The 14,129-nt window shown below is 39.1% G+C and overlaps 1 protein-coding gene across 13 annotated transcripts in view; it reads right to left on the bottom strand.

Annotated features, from left to right (window-relative positions):
• The window catches only part of LOC131245967 (leucine-rich repeat receptor protein kinase HPCA1-like), a 31,794-nt gene extending 19,195 nt beyond the window's left edge, over window positions 1-12,599 (bottom strand). For 2 of the 13 annotated variants that reach the window (XM_058245799.1, XM_058245798.1), the window contains exons 1-11: window positions 12,410-12,598; window positions 10,906-11,124; window positions 9,872-10,010; window positions 8,991-9,062; window positions 8,781-8,852; window positions 8,411-8,482; window positions 8,177-8,248; window positions 5,738-6,096; window positions 5,197-5,432; window positions 1,295-1,421; window positions 702-773 (exon numbers count right to left, since the gene is read on the bottom strand). In XM_058245799.1, coding sequence (XP_058101782.1) covers window positions 702-773; window positions 1,295-1,421; window positions 5,197-5,432; window positions 5,738-6,096; window positions 8,177-8,248; window positions 8,411-8,482; window positions 8,781-8,852; window positions 8,991-9,062; window positions 9,872-10,010; window positions 10,906-11,011 — 1,327 coding nt within the window. In that variant the 5' untranslated portion in view covers window positions 11,012-11,124; window positions 12,410-12,598. The other 11 variants (XM_058245801.1, XM_058245788.1, XM_058245789.1 and 8 more) reach the window with 11 other exon arrangements.
• Window positions 12,600-14,129: the final 1,530 nt, after the last annotated feature.

Below are 14,129 nucleotides of genomic sequence, written 5' to 3'. Positions count from 1 at the left end.
TAAGAAACAGTTGTACCTCTCACAAATGTATGGCAAGTTGGTTACATCCTACACACATTCACTGTGAGGTCTTGCATTTGAAACATGCCTCTTGCGGATACTTTTTTATTAGAAAGCCCTCAACTAAACTAGTGACTCTGATTAAGCCATGCCGAACAGCATCGAGCCAAGCAAGAAAACAAGCCAATTCAATGAGTCTTCCCGAGTCAAAACCAAGTCCTCACACATCAGAGAGTTTCTTAGTGACACTCTGCTCAAAATCTCGTCAAGTTGTGTTGACTCATCCAAGTTTTGAGTGGAGTCAGCAAGTTTCAGAACTATGCCCCAAACACACACACACACACACACACACACACACACACACACACACACACACATCCTTAGTGTGTGATCAACAAACAGATGGTTAAAAAGAATGGTCAGTGCCCAAAGCTCGGCAGGCAAAAATCAGATGGCCAAGATCTTCTGATTACTGTGATTTCCAGGCTATGCCCTACCCACACTGGTGGCAAAAAGTTGGGCAGTCCGGATTGGCATGCACGGATCAACATTTATGGTGAACCAATTGCAGCATATGCGTGGTGGCCAGCAGCAAAGAATAGCTTCCCGCCCAAAAATAGAAACCACGGATTAAGTGCTGTCATTGCTATAAACAGGAAATGGATAGGAACGTTCAGGATTTATTAAAAGAAAATACTTACCTTTGGCTGCACCCAAAGCGATGGATAACCGTTGCCGGATGTCTAGCTTTCCAATAGGTATGCCTTCAGCATCTGCAAATGATGATAACAAAGAGATGAAAATCAGCATTTATAGATAGTGCGCATGTTAGGACTGCAACTTGGATTTGGGCCCAAACCCAACTGACCATACTTGGGGGTGTCAATGGGCCAGGCTCTGGCTTGCCAAAATCAGAATTTTGAATAGACCCAGCCTGAAACAGTTCAAAATCTGGGCCGAGACCAACCCCAGGCCTGGCCCGTTGACAGCCCTAAACATACATGAGTTTGGGTCTGTCAAGGTCCTTGGGTCGTGTTCGGTTTGGAAAAATGCCTTCAGGTTGAGCAAATTCGAGTCAGGTTAGAACAGGCTGGGAATAATCACATGTATTGGGGACAGGTTGGGTCGAGTGTCGAGGAATTCAGGTTGGGTTCGGGTTGAGCAACTCAGGTTGGAATTCCTGTTGGGTCGGGTGGGTTGAGTCCTCTTGAGGTCGGGTCAGGCTAGGGTTGACCTTCCCCAGCCCATCCATGAGAGAGAGAGAGAGAGAGAGAGAGAGAGAGAGAGAGAGAACCATATAGATGATTCCCAATATTCCCTTTAGACAAGTAGTCGTAGACGAGTAACTGATTGCGACATTCTTGACAATAACCAATAAGCCTAACTATGTGCCTGTGACGGATTTGGCCTATCTTCGCTACCTGAAATTGCAGTAAACAATGAGCTGAGTGAATAATCCCAATTCTGGGACAAAGACACATCAATCAATTCAGAGTGGAACATTCACTATATAATCAAGAAATCAACATCCATATTCCCTAACTAGGTAACATGACATTGTACTTGCAGGATTTTAGCCATGTGTTAAGAACCTAAACAATACACCAAAACCCATAGGACTGATGGAACGTGTCAAGCTAGGCACCTTAAACCGTTGGGATCCTAACATTCCAACATGTTCCGCAGCCCACGTCCGCAGTGGCCCACTCCGTGGCGACACTCACTCTGGGCTCTTTTCTAGGTAGCCGTTTCCAGGGCATGGTGGTTGTGCTCTAGTTATCCGGTTAGCACTTCCCACTTGGCAGCTGCCCTCTGGTTGTCCAAGTAGCTCTTTCCACGTCATGGCGGCTTTCACTCTGGCCCAGGTTGCCCACACGACTCCAAATTGTTTCCTTTAGTGTGACCCACCTGAATCACTAATGGGCCTGATTTTTGGGCCCTAAGTTTTAGTGTGGCATCTAATGGTTAGAGTGGATTCAATATAATCATCATGGTGGGCAATGTATAAATCAAGGGCGGGTATCTCTCTCCCAATTGTTTCCCTTGTCCACCTAAATCACAAGTCAGCCTGATTTTTTTGCTCCAAGCTTAACATGGGATTGCACATCTAATGGTCGGGGTGGATCTCACATACACATCGCAGTGGGGCCCGTCAAAAATCAAGGGAGGGCGTCCGTAAGACTCTTTTTTTTTTCTAAATGAGAAGGCCTCAGGTCCAACCAGTTGGAGTATAGGTTAAGGCCCAACTAGGCCAACCTTTCATGTTTATGTGACATTCAACCCATCTAATAGGTTGAGCCCATCATAATCATCACCTTTCAAAAAACTCCATAACAACCACTCATTCAGTGGACCACACTTGTGTTTCACTATTTACCAATTTATGGACATTATTTTATATGGTTTGGCCCAATTGATGTGTAGATAGGACTGACCATTGCACTAGGCGATCCTCGTAGTGGAGCCAACCTGTTGGAAGGGTTGGATGTCACATGTGCTTAATACTTTACAAGTTATCATATAGGTGTATTATAGCATGTGGTCCAACAAGTTGGACTAAAGAACTCCTTTTTGGGAAATAAATAGCTGTTTCTTGGGAACATGTGGTAGATGGATGCCGAAAACTTGATTTTTGAAGCGGTCCATCATGACGTGCATGTGAGATCCATACTAATCATTAAACGTATAATCCCATTTTAGGCATAGATCCAAATCATGCTGCCTTGTGATTCAAGTGGGCCGCCACAACAATGGAAACAGTTGGGAGAGAGACGTCCACCCATGATTTTTACAAGGCCCACCATTATTATTATATTGAATACTCTCCAACCATTGGATGTCACACTAAAACTTCATCTTGGGGCCCAAAAATCAGGCCCATTAGTGATTCAAGTGAGCCACACCTAGGTAAAGAGTTTGGAAGGTGAACTTTTCCCTATACATTGTTTCTAATCGTGCAGTCCACCTAAATCACGATTAGACTGATTTTTGGATATTGGAACTAACATGGGGTGATGCACATGGCAGTTGGGGTAGAGTTCACATAAACGCCACAGTGTGGTCCAGCCGAGCCGAGGACCTCGTTTCCTTCTCCCTTACATTTAGTAGCATTAATTACTTAACCATACCGTTAGGATGCTTACGTGCGAGTAAAGGGGTGATTGGCTCAGGTGGGCCCCATTAATATGTGTGTGAAATCCACTCCGACTAAAAGCTGCATCAGCCCATGTCAGGCCCAAGCCCGAAAAATCATGCCGGTCCGAGATTCAAGTGGGTTGCAACCCTAGAAGAAGAGGAGAACTGGCAACGCACCAATATCTTTCATAAATCATAACCATGTGTCATGCCTTAGCTGCTTATGTAACATTATCAGCGGCAAGGGCAACAATATGAATGTGGTGACACAGGAGCTTGACTTCCATTATCGTAAATCGTTGCCGCTTTGTTACTTTTTCATTCAGTAAAATTCATAATGATTCCCATACCTACTTGTTTCTCTACAATGGTTGCAAAAGACTTTGATTCCCATTAAGCGAACTCCACAAGCAAAGCAACCAGACCAAAACAGACCCTTAGCATGCTTACTATGCATGGATTTGAAAAACTAAAGTATGGAAAAGGGAATCATCTATGCTTTATGACATGTAAAATAGAAGAACCTAAAGAGCCTACAAAAGAACAACCATCTACTCGAACAAATGAGGACACCAATGGATTTGCTAAGCATATCAATGAGTTTCATGATAAGGTTTGAAGGAAGACTGTTCTTGGTACAGAAAACTGTAAGAGGCTGACGCCCATTGTTGAGTTGCTCGGTTCAAGGAAGGTGACATGGTAATGGTTCAATTAAAGCTTGAAGCCAAGCTTTCAATTCCATGAAGACAAGTTCTTTTAAGCCGGGAGGGAGTTTATGGCAACAGGCCCAAAGACCAAGCTATGGACCACGCCCACGAGCCAGAACCAGGCCCATGCACATTACTTGCATGCAGGCCCGAGTGTCTAGGGATTATAAGATATTTTCATTGAAGAGGGTGTTAGCTGAGAAAGCTGAGAGGGTGTCTAGGAACTTATGAAGGCAGTTTTCCAAAAACAAAGCGGCATAGAAAATTAAGATAATAGCATAAGAAGATGAATTTTACATAGGAATTATAAATTAGGAGATTTCCTAGAGTGACTACTAAGTGTATGTAGCTTATTTATCAAGTTTTTTCTTCTATAAGAAGCCATGTCCTAGTTCTCTTCTGAGGATGAATAGAAATAACATTTTCTAGAACTTGTGTCCTTGGTGGTGTGACACTGTGACTCCAATCTTGAATTAGAGGTCTGAGGTGAGACTCTGAGGATCCTAGTTAGGCTGTGGAACTCAGCCAATTATCATTCTTTCTTATTCTTTTTTTTTTTTTTCCTTTTAACTTTCTAATATATTGACCACCACATAAATCTTTACTCTTGTTTGACTAGTCTTAAACCTCATCTAACCACATAATTTAAAATTTGCTACTGCCCACTTAATCTGTCCTGCATCAAGAACATGCTCTGGTTCATAAATCAAGCCAATCCACTCATTAGGGAAGCCTATACATGCACATTGTGTATAGATCATGGATAATTTTTTACAAGTTTCTTAGATGTGTTGCCCACATGATAAATGGACCAACCTGATTGTTAACTAGGGAGAGTACACATTGGGATCTACCTGATGATTGGCTAAACTATCACACAAGCGTGCCACGAATGACCTCATCAATCTCCTTGCATGAATTGCCTAAGCATTTCTTTATCAGTACACATGTATTTCTCTCTTAAGATATACTGATTCAAAACACTTAAAGTCATATCTTTGTATTCAAACTATTATCAGAAACTCATTCGTGTACCACATACAGTCATACTTGAACTTCAATGAATGCCTAAAAGAATTTCAGTCAATTAACCAATTTGTTAAGGAAGAATTCTGATGTTTTTCATTCATTTGCATAGAAAGATATATATCTTCCAATGATTTTTTTTTTTTAATGCACATGATCCATGTCTTAATGAAATTAGCTCAAACAGACAGACATTTCGATAGGACCACAATTCTCACCAGATGACAGGCATGCAAGCAAGTCTTTTATCTACATGGAGCACACAAAAATGCAAGACATAATTTAAAAGACATGAAAGAAATACCAATCAATCCCAATGCTAATTTACCTCCTGAATAAAATACTGGCTTGGGTCCTGTAGGCGTCGTTTAATAGCCACAATAGATCCATCCTGAAGTAGTCCTTTGTATACTAAACCGAACCCACCTTCACCAATAACATTACTTTGATTGAAGTTGGATGTAGCGTGCTCCAGCTCCTCAAACGTTACTTGCCTTAAGCTCTGTGCCTCATAGGGAGAGAGAGTACCAGCACGGGGGGATCCTTCCCCTCTTGCCCACTCAACTGAAAGAAGCAAAGCACAGTAAAGGTCAATAGACAAAGACTCACACACTTATTAGTTTATATCTTTCAAGTGCAGCGCATCGTATATTAGTCCATGTAAGGCTGCGTTTGGATGCAGTACAGAATTGAATTGCAATAAGTAGTTTGAAGTATGAGCAGATTACAATTTGGTTGTGATCTCAATCCCTCAATATGAGTACTAACGAAGGTAAACTGCAACATGGTCATTTCCACTATAGTAACTGTTTATTGCAATTCAATTCAATGGTACATCCAAACACAGCATTTTCATCGTTTACGCTTACCATGGTTTGACGGTTCAGAAGATCCTGTCTCAGATGCTCTCCTTGTAGATCTTTTCGCACGCATTAAGCAGATATAAACAATCACAACAACTGCTGCTACAATCACTGCAGCACAAACACCACCACCAACAATGGCAACTAATCTTGGCTTTTTTGTTTTTGGAGCATCAGCAGCCGATGAAGGTGTCAAAGTTGGAATGCCTGGATCTCCACCGACTGTGGCTGCTTCTCTTGTTTTTCTTGAGTTGAAAGAATCAAGGGCTTGTAAAGAAGTCAAATTTGGAGGCAAAAACATTGAATCACAAGCTGGCAAATTGAACATCCCGCTCAGTGAACAAAGCCCATAATTCCCATGCAACCTGCAGATGTCATGATTCAAACATCCAAATCCAAACAAAACAAATAAAGAAAAGGGAAAAAAGAAAAATATGATCGCTGAAAAGCTATGTGAGAAGGACAATACTGATTTCCATTATTGAGTCAACTGTACTAGGGATATGGCACATGCCACGCACATGGAGAGAGGGAGAGAGATTGGAGAGAAAGGGTGCTGCTAGGTGGGGGCTACATGCAGAGAGTGAGAAAGAGAGAACCGCTAGAGAGGTTTTTCAAAGGTAGGCATCCCATCTCGTTGTTTATTATACTTTGGCCCACTTTAATTTTAGATGTGCCTTGGTTTTGGCCTCTCATCCTAACATGAGCTGCTGCAACCAATAGACTAAGTGGATGTCACAAAGATATCGCAGTGGACCCCACATGGTTTTTGTTGGACGGACTCGTTAAGGGTTGCGTCTTGTGTGGGCTACATGAGAATGGGAGAGAAAACAGTATGGGCTACTATCATGAAAATGGTAATGACAGAAATACCCCCAGTGACTAAGATTGAAGTTGAATTGCGAATCATTTTTCATGGGATCCTAGTAAAAATTATATGAACCGAATCACAAACCATAGGACTTTAACAGGATCCTCCCTCTTAGAGACCATTGAAGAATCAGACTTAAGAGCTTGAGAAAGTGAAATTCGGGGATTTTTAAAGTATTAGGAATGGTCATCCTAAACAAATTTCCTTAATAACTAATTAATGACATTAATAATACTTAGCACTCGAAAAGAGCATGGACAGTCATTATATATGATCTTGACGCAATTCTCATGGGTCAAGATCTGCCTTACTTCATATACCAACTAATCATTTTGTTCACCATAAAATTAGCTCAGAAATACCTATTTTATTTTATAAACATGAAATGTACTACATTTTATTGAATGGATATTGTGCAACTACTTTCAATTCTCACAAGTCCTATGCTCTTACTTTCTAAGTATGTTGCCACTGCAACTTACTGCCACTTTCAGTGACCAAGAACACAAGTTAAGCACCACAGCTGAGTTGAAAGTGCAGCATTCTAAGAAAACAGAACAGGCCAGGTGGTTTGGTTAAGTTTGAATGGAACCCAATTCTATCAAACAAGTTGTGTACATGTGTGTGACCATACTTGTGCCTATGGTAGTGTTTTAGTTAGTTTTTAGTGCTTAAGAGCATTTATGTCCTTTGTGTTTATTAATAAAGTAATGGGTATGGCTGAGTTGAAAATGCAATGTTTTAAAAACTGGAACAGGCCAGGTGGTTTGGTTAGGTTTGAATGGAACCCAACTCTCTCTGATTTGGCCCAGTTCCCTTAGACAAGTTGTGTATGTGCATGTGTACATGTGTGTGCATGACCATGCATGTGTATATGCTGGTGTTTTAGTAGGTTTTAGTGCTCAAGGGCATTTATGTCCTTTTACTTATTGTTATTAATAAAGTCATGACTAGGTTTCTAAGACCCTAATCACCTCCTCCTCCTTCCCACATGTATTTTCCCTCTTTTCTCACCTATTCATTCTCCTTAGTTACTTTAATAAATTCAAACAGCTTCATGTTGTAAAAACTGTTCTAACCAGTTGAGACAAGAGCTTTAACTGGTTTAGACTAGTGCTTTATTTAACAAATTAAAAATTAAAAATTAAAAAAAAAAAAAAAAGAAGTTATGCTACACTATTTTTTACATGATAATTATGTATATGGTTCAAAACAATTTGAAAAATCCACTGCATTTGTTCAACCTCCAATTCAGTGCTAACCATTGTGAGCTTTTGACAATGAAAAGAAAAGGAAAACAGCTTTGAAATTGGAGTTTTTCACTTCATCTGTTAATCTTCGGTAGGTTTTTACTAATATTTTTCAAAGTATGAAACTGAGAAACGAAGGAGAATAGAGATACACTTAAAATAAATAAATATACACACACGTGCATGTAAACATGCACACATGTGTGTGTGTCAACAATCATGTTATGTTCATAGACATTGGTGATCATAAAAATAAAAATAATAAATAAATAAAAGGTCCTCCGCATAAAAGACAGATATAAGCACGTATTGGTGGAGACATACGATAACTGTGGAATCTTTGATAGAGCTCCCTCATGAGGCAATGAACCACTAAGGTGATTGTTTGCCAAAGTCCTAGCAGAGAATGACCGCATCAAATGTCAGATTACAAAACATGCAGCAAAGGAGTTTAAGTCATCCCCACAAGCATCAAAAGCTGTGTTCTATAACCCATTAAACGAAATTATTAAAAAGAAGAAGAAGAAGAAGAAGAAGAAGAAGAAGTAAATAGCTTACAGTTCTTTCAGGTTTGGAAGAACTGCAATTGCCGATGGAAGGTTATCACTCAAAGAATTACCTGCTAGCCGACTTAATTTTTGAATTCAATAAAAATCAGTACCGTCGGCATATGAAAAAGCTAAAACACCAATAACCAATGTTCAAAAACTCATAATCAACTTGGACAACCTTGGTGGCTCAGTTTCAAGTAACAAGTCCAGTCTCCACTTTTTAAAACCCATTTTCTTATAACATTGGCAATTTTTTCGTTGACCCCACCTGAGTCTAACTCAGAAACTGACCATCCCAGATCAAGTTTTTGAACATTGCAGCCCATAAAAGTACAAAACTAACACTTTGTAACAAAGAGGCACACAACAGAACATACAGAGAGGTCAACTCTTTTAGACGTCCCAGTTCCACAGGGATCGGTCCTTTCAAATGATTGTCATCCAACCATCTGCACAAAACTAGAACAATAGCACACTAAACATATGCGAGGAGTTACCACATTGCATGTTATGGCAAATTCAGAAAAGCTGGAGTCTTTAAAGAATGAAGTTCTTTGGGAGTAGAAGTATCTGAAAATTATGCTTACAGAGCCATCAAGCCAGATAAATTCTGCAAACTAGGAGGGATAAAGCCCTCTAGCTTTAAACCAGTCAGTTTCCTATACAAGGAAAAAAGAATTTGTAAAGGATTCGAAACCAGATGATAAGTAGTGAAAATTATATAAAGTGACAGATGGATATTAGCATGTTCAGTTCAACATGAGATTTTACAAAGCGATTGAGTACTAGAAAAATCATCGAGTCAACTCAATCAAGACTTGGTTTGAATCCGTTTGGTAACTCGGATTATCCAAACCAATGAAAATTGGACTGACCTCTCCAAAAACACTGTCAGATACTTGTAGAACTTCAACCCTACTGTAAACTTTTTAAGTTTGAAAACCTTGATCAATCACTCAACCAAGTTTTGAATCCACTTGCTTTTTGGCCCTCGGTGATCTCAAGCGAGTTTCAAGTTTTTGAGCCTTTAAGTGAATGTGTCACACCACAATCAAATGAGAAAATGATCAAAATACTCATGCCAAACACTTAAAAGAGTAGTGAAACATATTCGCTTATGTGGCAGTGCAAAAAAGATGCCATGTGCTGCATGCCCACAGGTTCCTTTCAAGAGAAAACAGTAAATTATTAATTGGTGTAGAAATGATACTACTGTACATGAAGAAACGCCACAGTTTCAAAGGACATATGGTATCACTCAGAGCACAAGTAAAATGCTAAAGGTCCATTGCAAAGAGATATCAGACTTTACACAAAAGGCCCATCTCAATACAGATAATACACCATTGATTTTTATTATTATTATTTGTTGTTGTTGTTCTTATTATTATTATTATTATTATTTGACTGTATGACTTGCTAAACTTGAAGAATAAAGGGAGATGTGAAGGAAGGCAGGAAAACTTACAAAGAAATGATGGTTGAATCCTTCAATTTATGAGCACAGCTAATACCTAGCCATGGTCTCAAGCATGGGTATTTCCCAACCCAACTACTTAACTGTTGGGGATTACCCATGGCACTCTTGAAAGCAAGTAATGCTTCGGCTATACAAAGAAATACAGCAAAAATTAGATCTATATTCCTGCATTTCTGTACGTGTTGGAATAATTGAAACTATTTGAACATTAACACCATATGTAAACAGCATTGCCATAAAATTGGTTTTAAAAGTTACAAACAATATAAACAACTGAAATGGCACATTACATCTGTCGTTGATCGACTTGGGACACCACCGACTAAATGATGAACTTGGTTTGGGCTCTAATTACTGATTCCTTATTCCAATCTTGTATTTTAAAAAAATAAAAAATAAAAAATGTGCGTTCTCATGGACTCAACCCATAAATGCATCGCCAATGAATCTTCTTCATTAAATATTTAAAAGAAAGGAAGAAGAACATCTTTTCCCTTCTAAAGAGTGCAAGAGTTTTCTGATAGCCTTTCAAATTCAAGAAACCAGAAATTACAGTGAAAGAAGGAACTCATACCAGTCAGGAGTCTTGACTTTAGAGACAATTTTCCATGCCTCATTGGAAGCATACGAAGAGTCGTGATGATGCATTTGATAGTCTTCTACAATTTATTTTTATTTTTATTTCCTGAAGATAATCTTTGGATTGGCTGTAACCAGTGTTTTGAAAACTCACAGACCAACTGGAACGTCTGCCAAGCCAAGTTAGTTCAGCCAACCTCTGAGTTTAGTGTATTACAAGTTGGAAGCCTTGTTCATCGACTTGCCCAAGCTCTATAAAATTAGTAAGGTTTTTATTGACTTGATCAAGCAGACCAATTTCTCAGGTGAGTCTTGAGTTTTTGAACATTGGTTGTAACCATTTCTGATGTTAAATACTTAGAACTCCTAACTGCAGATATCGACTTTGGAAGACAAACGAAAACAGCAAGAGTACAAAAGAGAAGGACAAAGAAACAACATACTATAAATTCTCTGTTTTTTGCTGAAGGACATCGCCCTTAACGCATTCGGTGCCAAAAGCAAAGTTATAATAATCAGTGGCAATCGTAGCCACCACAGCCAGCGCATTGTCGGCAAGCATTACTCTAACAATAGATAGGCAAACTGAGAAATCCCAATTTCCCTCTAATCTTCATGAAATCGAATGCATCAAAACCGCAAGTTGACAATCCTCTCAGCTCCTACATGACCCCCAAATTCATCCAAACATATTAGTTAATTAAGCAGAGTCACGAAGTGGGGTAGCAAACAAAATGAAAATATTCTGAGGTTTTGATTAACGACTGAGAAGTAGGCTTTAGATGTTCGAATGTACTGCACAAACAATTTCAAGATGACAAATAAGCAATTTCCTCAAGATTTTAGTCTCAAAATCCAAAATAATTTGTGGGTTTTCCTTAAAAATCCATACTTTTGGTGAAATTGAGGAATGGGAATGATAAAAGATTTAGTTTGTACGGTGAGAGCTGAATAAAGAATACAAATCAAAACAAGCCAATTGACTGGTTCCAAATGCAAGCTCCAAGGTAGAAGGTATTTGCATCATGGAATCTCATATCCCAAAAGGTTTCTGAGTGTTCTTAAAAATCCAAACTTACAATGAAAGAGTTAAAAAACTCTTTTAAAAAAAATCCAGCTCTTTTAAACACTGAAACTCTTTCAGGTGCTGATTCTAGACCAGTTGAATCTCAAATCTCATAAGATTTGGGCTTCCTTAAAATACCAAACATGCACAGGGAAGTAATTTAAAAATGAAAGCTATATCAACTTAACAGACGATTTCAGCAATGTGGACCAAAAAGGTAGGCCTTTTAGAAACTAAAACTCCATGAACCTACTAATTTTCAAATATCATTCGAATCCCATACCCAGTAAATCTTTCCAGTCTTCTCAATAACCCAAACTTTCAATGGAAAAAAAAAAAAGCCTGATCTGTTAGAAGCTAAAACTCCATGAACATTCAATGGGGAAAAAAATAAAATTCGAAAGATGGCTTGTACCCTTTAAGGCAACAACTCCATGAACTTTAATGGGCATAAAAGAATTTATTAAAAAAAAAAAAGAATTCAGAACTCTATCCCCACTTCAATATCAAATCCAAAATCTCTCTTAAAAATTCCATCTTGCACTAAAAAAGGCTGAAAATGGAATATTTAACAAAAGCTCAAAACAAAAGATTCTCACCAAAATAGATAGAAAATGAGAAGGATTTATAATTTTTTTTTTTTTTTTAAGGTCTGATTTTTCCAAAACCAGGGCCTTTAAAAGATGACTGACTTCAAAGAATGTCTTGAGCAGGTTAGAAAATGTTCCCACAAAATATCGTCAAGTGCTTAATAATAAAAACTGATGAATGACTAGAAAACAAGAGATGTGTCTTTCTTTCTTTTCATTTTCTTTTTTCTGCAAAGACAGGCAAAAAGCTCTCAAATGCCAGCAGTAAAGTACAAAGAGAGAGAGAGAGACCCAACACCAGCAATGAAGAAATGAAAGTCAGTAAAGAGCTGTCCTTCTCTTTCTACACCCTCACTTGCTGAAAGTCATCCAAAAACAAGCAGCTTCTGCTCATCAGAAAGAAATCCTTTTTTTTTTTTAATTTTTATTTTCTTCCCTTTCAACGGGTTTTTACCATCTGCATTCAACAAAGCCTTCGAAAAGCAGGCACAAGGCAACGCCTTTAATGGGAAGATTTTGGCAAATTTCAATGCTCGGACAAAATGCCGCTTGAGATTCTTCCATTTTTCATTCACAGTCCCTGAGAGTTTATATATATATATATATATATAATGCCCCCTGGGATTCTACGATTTTGCATCTCCAGTCCCTGTCTGTCTACTGCCCCGTTATGGACGCAGTTTGGCTAGTGATGCTGCCACTAGCCAGGTGGGTAGTGGTCGGTGCTCCGCGGGCCCCACCATGATCTATGTGTTTTATCCGCACCGTCCATTCATTTTTACACATCATTTTAATGCTTTTAATCATAAATGAGGCATATCAAAATCTCAGGTGAACCACACCATGGGAAAACAGTAGTGATTGAATGTATACCATTAAAAACATCTTAGGGCTCACTGTAACGTGTATTTGACATCCAACCTGTAGATTAGGTCATTCAGGCCTAGATGAAGGTTAAAAAACAAATATCAACTTGATCCAAAACTTTTGTAGCCCCCGGAAGTTTTTAATGGCGAAAGTTCAATCAACACTATGTGGCCCACTTGAGATTTTGATGTAACTCAGTTTCGCATTATATCATAAAATTATCTGGAAAAATGGATGGACGGCATGGATGAGACATATCATCATGTTTGGGCCCACAGAGCACCGACGACTAGCAATTTGCTAGTGGTAGGGTGAGCAGCCAATCCGTTTCCGTTATAATGGGTCACAACCATGGCCGGTATCGGAGGATACAGCTCGTCGTACCGGGCAATTATTCATTCCTCTCCAAGTCCCAGATGAATTAACTTATTACATGTTTGCCCTGCTATAAATGTTAGAATCCCAAAAAATCAGCTGATCCAAGTGTCCTGTAGGTCACTCTTCTTTGAGAGATTTTTCATGGTTGTCCATTGTTTTACAAGCCTAATAATATACCATCCAAACGGTCTATTATACAAGCCCAAGTATGATAATGGAAAGCTCGAAATATTATACGTTAATGTATAAATTTGATCAATCATGCTTCACCTCTTGTGAGCAGCTGAGTATTTGCAGTTAATAGAGAATAAGAGAATGCATTGGGGGTGCCGGTTAAGGCCGGAGACCATTCAATGCATAATTAGGCTTATTGACTCATACTAGGCATAGTAGAATTGGGATATTTATTGTACTTTATTAAATGGTGAGGGTGTATTTATAGGCTTTCAAGGTGGTCTCGTATCTGAGTTAATTTGCCAAATATGCTAGAGGTGCCGTATTGGAGTCGAACTCTAACTTCAAGAATATATCCGAGTTTACCTTGATCGGCATGGTCTTCGGTGGAGATCTGGGAAGGTAATTCTATCTTTATATATTGTAAGGATATTTCTATTCCAATGTGGTGGTCGATATCCGAGGTCAAGGTCGGTACCCGAGGCCGATGCCAGTATTCGAGGTCGAAGTCGGTACCCGAGGTCGGGTCGATTTCCGAGGCTGACCTCCAAGGTCGAGGTCATTCTTTGATACAAAGGTCGATACCCGAGGG

This window comes from Magnolia sinica, chromosome 5 (genome assembly GCF_029962835.1).
Source record: "Magnolia sinica isolate HGM2019 chromosome 5, MsV1, whole genome shotgun sequence".
Taxonomy (NCBI): Eukaryota; Viridiplantae; Streptophyta; class Magnoliopsida; order Magnoliales; family Magnoliaceae; genus Magnolia; species Magnolia sinica.
The sequence above is the reverse complement of the archived record's forward strand: the minus strand, read 5'-3'. Positions and strand labels throughout refer to the sequence as shown.